The 6,524-nt window shown below is 42.4% G+C and overlaps 1 protein-coding gene across 1 annotated transcript; it reads left to right on the plus strand.

Moving 5' to 3' along the window:
* The first annotated feature begins 649 nt into the window (after window positions 1-649).
* On the plus strand, window positions 650-2,757 carry LOC113592097 (protein ANTAGONIST OF LIKE HETEROCHROMATIN PROTEIN 1). The gene is made up of 2 exons (XM_027032850.2): window positions 650-1,004; window positions 1,358-2,757. Exons 1-2 carry the CDS (start codon window positions 840-842, stop codon window positions 2,507-2,509), a joined length of 1,317 nt encoding a protein of 438 aa, XP_026888651.2. The 5' UTR covers window positions 650-839; the 3' UTR covers window positions 2,510-2,757.
* The last annotated feature ends 3,767 nt before the right edge of the window (window positions 2,758-6,524 follow it).

The raw sequence follows: 6,524 nt of genomic DNA on the forward strand, positions 1-6,524 counted from the left end.
TGCTTTAATGGTTTCTTTTATTATGCTGTCCACAATGGACTGAGTCTGTAAGTTTTGGGTCAATTTTCAGATTAAATTAGATATGTTCTCTAATTTACATGTTTGCACATTTGGCTTCGTGTAGCACCAGTGTTAGCCATAAAAATGGAAAAATCCACATTTAGAAATTCAGAAATATTTTTTTCCGTGTCATGTTCATATGCTCAAATGGTTTAAAGTAACAGTGGCACAATGAAACTCGGTTGATAAAAATGAATGGATGGTAAAGGATGGTTGAGGGTTATAGCAAATAAGGATATAGTGAGTGGTGTTTTAGTCACTTTGACAAAATGAGAATGTATCATCCTTTATTTAGGAAACAAAAAGGAAAGACATTATAAAGACATTATTTCATAGACGACGATGGCACTCCAGCATCTGTTTAGCGCACTGCGTCCCGTTTTAATTTGACGCTCTTATTTTGTCTACACAGTGTGATAGGAAAAATATCATCTATTTAATTTAAAATCCGTAACGTTATCCTAGACGTCCAAGAAAGACAATTAGGCCACGTTTGATAAATTACGATCCAGCAATTTTCCAGCTAATGTGCCGTAGGTGGCGACAGCAGTGTACGGGCTTGACCGCTGTTTGCCAACGAAGAAGAAACGCTAACGTCCCACCTAGTTACGATAGCTAACCTAGCTTAGCTAATATAATTTGTCCATCTATCTAGGTTTAACGTGTAAGCTACAATTAAAGCTATGAACACTACGTTACCCTGTTTAGACAAACGTGTGACTAAGGTTAACGTGTAACTAAGGTTTCGGTAATTGCCAAATTGAGATAAAGTCCTCGAAATGGAAAGCGACGAAAAACTGCGGTCTCTCATGTTTACACTTACTTACATGCTAATGAAACGACGGAGGGATTTGAACAACGCAGACATTCAGAGGCGAAATGAAGTGCAACGGCGAATCAGACACAGACAGTACTTTCTACAGAGACAAAGAAGAATGCTTATGGTAGCTAATTAGACCGTGTGTCCATCTTCATCGTTATTAAAGTTTAGCTATGTTAATTGTGTATCCCCGATATCTTAAAGCTGGTATCGTCAATGTGGTACACTGAGTAGAGATAACTATGATAGCTAAGCTAGATATATGAATAGCTAGGAACTTTGCCTATAAAATTATATAACTATCGTAAATTGCAGTTTTGGAATTTTTTTTTACAGGACATCTTGTAGCTATACTTCTCTCTTGGTATTGTCTTTGCTGTGAAATGTCCATATATAATGTAATAATGTAATGTAACATAATGTAATTTGTACCAAAGTAGAACATCAGCTTTATTTATTTTTTTATTTTTACTCTAGATGCTTATTGCTCAAAGCACCCGATCTGTCAGCGTTGCACGAACTCGTGCCTGGACCAACACAGAGAGCACTGATTGGTGGGAGCGGGTGGTTATGACAGAATTCCAGCCCTCTGATTGGCTGGAGCGCTTCCGCATGAGCCGAGAGACCTTCTTCCTCCTGTGCGGGAAGCTGAAGCCCCGCCTCGCACGACAGGATACCTGCCTGCGGCCAGCCTTGCCCCTGGAGAAGCGGGTCGCCGTGGCGCTTTGGCGGCTGGCATCAAACGTGGAGTACCGCACCATCAGCACTCTGTTCGGCGTGGGCCGCTCCACCGTGTGCAAGTGTGTGCGCGAGGTCTGCCACGCCATTGCGGTCATGCTCCGCCCGCTCTACCTCCGCACGCCCAGCGAGCAGGAGCTGGAAGATGCCGCGCGTCTATTCGGGACCCGCTGGGGCTTCCCACACTGCGTCGGCGCCCTCGGCAGCCTGCACGTGCCCATCATTGCCCCCACCAGCAACGCCGACAACTACTGGAACAGCCGTGGCTGGTTGTCAGTCATCACGCAGGGTGCTGTCAATGGCCTCGGCCAGTTCTGGGACGTGTGCACGGGCTTCCCAGGTAGCACCGAGCACTCGGCCATCTTGCAGAACTCCACGCTGTGGGCAACAGGGTGCGAGGGAGGCCTCTCGCCCCACAACCCACCTCAGAGCTTCATGGGCAGGCCATTGGGGTATCTGATGCTGGGGGATGCCGGGTATCCTCTCCAGCCCTGGCTCCTGAAGGGCTACCCCGAGTCGGAGGGCCTGTCACCCGGGCAGCGGGCGTTCAATCACCGCTTGGAGAGGGCGCGCAGCGTGGTGGACGACGCCTTCCTGAGGCTGCGGGCACGCTGGCAATGCCTGCTGAAGAGGAATGACTGTCACATGGACGTGGTGCCTACCATGATCCTGGCGTGCTGTGTCCTCCACAACGTGTGCGAGGTGCACGGGGACACGTTCGTGGAGGAGTGGGTGGAGGCCGTCAAACAGGAGGAAAACCCCCAGCCGGCTGACGAGGTGCCTGCCTCAGCCGATGACCCCAGTGGGGAGGTGGTGCGAGTGCTTTACTGTGAATACTTCCTGCAGCAGGAGACTCAGAGGAACCAGCAGGAACAGCAGAACAGAGAGTAACTGTTCCCAGTGTACTACCACAGTGTTGCAGAAGAGCAAAAACTCAATGGTTGAAGCTTATTGAGCAAAGAGAAATTGTAGGACAGAAGTGATTCAAAGCCTGTGTCAGATGGAGATGAACTGTAAAGCGAGTTTAATGAATTTTGGTATATCGTTATGCTTTCCGGTGACTTTTGGTTTTTCTTCAAATGGTTCTTAAAAAAGTTTATGTTAAAGGTGTTTGTCTTATAAAGCAATGTTTCCTCAAAGTTCTAAAAATGTATTTTTATATCTTCTAAACTGTAAAATTCCCAATATCCTATATTGTATTTTTTAAATTCAGCATGTTAATATCAAAAATATAAAACATTGACCTTATGTATAGAATATTTCTTGTAGACTAAGCAGAAACTCTCAGAAGCTGGAAATCCGCTGCGAATGCATTTGCGCACACATTTTTAAACACTTTAGTGTGTGGTGAATGTGGAGGTCGGGGTTCTGTGTTCCTTGCTGATCAAAAGGAAATGCACTAGAGCCTGAGCAGACAAACTCTGAATCAAAATCTTTTACTTGACAACATGTGATATCTAGTTTAGCTAACTTTGGTGGGCTTGAAAAAAGCTCTGCAAATCTCATCAATCAAGACAAGTGAAAAAGTAGTTACCAATATTGTCATGCGATAGTCACATAACTGTTGGCATAAACCCCCCTAGCTACCTGTTAAAGTTATGACAGAGCTAGGAGGATTACCTGTCTGAAGGGAAGGAAGCTGACACAGTGCGAGTGAGGCATGTTCTCACACACACACACACACACAACCACACAGTCCACTGGCATCTGTGTTCCCATTCCAAGCGTGTAGATCACCACAGACAGTGGGCAGCCAAAAATGATCCACCCTCTTATGTTCTGCATGGTCACAGTGAACATCACCATGAGCGTGGTCTTCTGGACCTTACTCCTAGCCAACTCCTTTTTCAAATACGACAAGGACGACGACGAGAAGTCGTCCAAGGCTTCCATCAGTCCCACTAAGGAGAGCATAGATGAAGAAGCTTGAGGAGAGCGCTTCTAGTTTTTAACAGCTTTCACTCCCTTTCTCTTTATCACCCAGATGTTTTTTCTCCTTACTTATTGTGATGACTTTGTTGAGTCTATAGAGCCTTTAAGTTGGTTTTTTTTTTTTATGACTAGAATTAATTTTAATCTCAAACAATATGTATTAATCTTTGAGGCTTCTGGACCCAAATGCAGGTAATCAGTAATGTATCTTATTTTTCCTGTGATTCAAACCTGTAAGTTGTCTAGGTATAATATACTAGCTACCTTTGTTACCACTGAACATGGAATATGTTATTTTTATATTTTAAGACATTTTCTTAAAATGTCTAGAACACGTTAATGTGTACGCCAGTGTTTATTTTAGTTGCATTATGCTGTGTAATTTGCCTTGGAAAAGGCTTCAGTTTCAGTAACCTGACAGCTGGCAGTCATCTTTTACAAAACAAGCACATGTAAAATTTATAGTCTGTGTTAATAGTGTTAATTGTACATGTCTTTTTTCAATTTTTGTTTGTAAGGGGATTGTTAGGGCTGTTTTACATCATATATTTTGTATGTTTTTTATGAAAGACTGTCTATGTTCATAGATTATCTAGCCTACAGCTGTTATTAAAACAAAGATAGTGACATATATGTTGAAAAATGTTAGACTTTTGTGCTAAACAACGAGTTATTGTTTATATATTAATTTTTAGAACCACTATTTTAAGTGTATCCCTTACAAACAAAATTGAAAAAACATTTTTTCATACCTTACATGTCAAACTGTATTTCACATGTTTTTTTAGTAAGGGAAGGTCACGTTGAGGATTTATGGGTGATTATCCCATTAAAGTCCCATGCCGTCATAATCCCTAACAGACTACAATTTCAAAAATGGTTATTTTCAAGGCTTTCCCATGTTTTCTTGGTGACCCCTTGATGTGTACATTGCAAAATTACCCGTGCCATATAAAAATGCATGCATGTGCTTGCATACATCTTTTATTTTCATAACAGCAAGGCCTTAATAAGTGTTTCCCAGCCCAATTCCCCAGACTGTACACATTTTGTGCTGTAACCTAGCTTCTAGTACATGTGTACCAGGTGTTTAGTGTTTTACTGGCTTAGTTCACACAGGAGCATGTCTGGAGCTTCTGGTGTGTCCTGAGGACTTAAGCAACACTGTCCTTAAGCATATATAGAGTAAGCACAGCAGGAAATAAGAAAACTTGGTGCAGTTCTCGGTGTCATTGTAGAAGTCCAACATAGGGAGCAGCTACCAGAGGTGAGAAAAAAATGGTTTTGGTACAAAATTGTTACAAGCCCTTATGCAACAGAGTTTAAGGTTCAGGATATGCTGGGAGTATGAACATAACTTCATCCTACATCACTAGTGTTCAAAGAGGTGTTCAACGAGACTTGGTGGCTAGCGTTGTGCCCCTGCCTAGCAGACATGTTGCTTCCATCCATGGATTAAGGTTGTATCCATTAACCCTCTGATAGCTGTCCTGGAGTGGACCTAGATTATGATCGAAATACTGAGAGTGAATGAAGACCTTAAAGACTCACCATGTACAACCAAGCAGCTTGTAATTACAATATGGGGTGCTTTCAAAATTGCCCTGTGCTTTCTGGTCAAGAAACCCTTAGCATTGTCATGCTGTACCCCTTGGTGGTCTTCCTCCGGCTAATAGTTTGCACAAAGAAATGATTAAAAAAAGTTTTCATAATGCCGTCTCAGTCTGCACAGCCAAATTGGAATTCATGATTCATTATGTCAGTCCAGCTCAACATTCGTCGCAATTTTGCGCTGCTAGGAAGGAAAACAGGACAACAGAAGTGATGGAGGATTCAGGTATTCTGCTCCAGTAAAGTAGTGGCCGTGATCCACAGAGACCCATCGTTATCATCTTGGCCCTCTTTCATCTCCTCGTCATCATGATGATCTGTTTTTGAATTTGCAGCCAGCCTCCACGGCCGATCAGCGTGAGACTTATCTTTAGGCTGGTGGTTGTTACTGTAGACTCCATTTCGGTTGTACACCTCTGGATGTTTTTTTGCACATGTGGGTCAGTTTAGGAGCCTGATCCTTTCAGACTAATGTCGGATATAGATCACATTAAAAAGATATTGTGAACAGCCCAACAACAACAACAACAAATCGGATTTGCGCCGCTTTTACCTGCTGTGTGAACGTGGCCTCTGTCTCTTTCTATCTAGGGTCCATGGTCCTACAGTGATAGTGGAGTATGAAGGACAAAGCTCTGAAGGACGAAAGGGATGATGACAATAATGATGAACAGAGTGACGAGTGGAGCAGTGCACACTTAACAGGAGGCCCAGGGAGGTCCAAGTATCTCCAACCCCACGTCTCCAACAATGTTCTCCAGTCAGCAGAGTGGCTCTTGTGCTTTTACAGGTGGAATATCATACTACAAAATATTATTTTGCTATGAGCTAAACAAAATTAAACCCAAACATCATCCATCTTTCTTTGTTTTTTATTTCCCATATTACTAAATTTGTAGTACAAGAAATGGTGTAATTTCGTAGGTCAGTGGCATATTGTTTTGATATTATTGGAGTACCGAAATTGGAAAGTTAATTGTGAACCTCACTACTATGGGAAAGAAAGAATGATATCAGCCAGCAAAGTGCTGGATCTGTTTGAGAAGCAGAGATAGTCTGTGGACGATCTACACAAATAAATGATAAGCTTCAGCTACACAATACTTTCATTTGGAATTACCAGCATGTTCGTGTAAATCTATTGTTTTCTACAGTATACAAAGGCAGAATTACATGATAAACTCATTCCATGTTCCTCATTTGTATGTAATAGTCAGAATTCTTTCATTTTATTCTAGTAGTCAGAAAGACTTAGACCTTTAGGTCTAACTTTCTCTGTAACAGGTGGCTAGCTAAGCCTCATATTAAAGAAATATGCTGACTCATCATGCCTTGTCTAAATCATCTCCTTATCCTAATTCCC

This window comes from Electrophorus electricus, chromosome 7 (genome assembly GCF_013358815.1).
Source record: "Electrophorus electricus isolate fEleEle1 chromosome 7, fEleEle1.pri, whole genome shotgun sequence".
NCBI classification, from domain to species: domain Eukaryota; kingdom Metazoa; phylum Chordata; class Actinopteri; order Gymnotiformes; family Gymnotidae; genus Electrophorus; species Electrophorus electricus.

Bases quoted from the DNA above. Each gene is read 5' to 3' on its own strand.
- LOC113592097 (XM_027032850.2), top strand. From the start codon at position 840: ATGGAAAGCGACGAAAAACTGCGGTCTCTCATGTTTACACTTACTTAC. The intron at 1,005-1,357 runs GTAGCTAATTAG...TTTTTACTCTAG, and splicing joins GACAAAGAAGAATGCTTATG to ATGCTTATTGCTCAAAGCAC.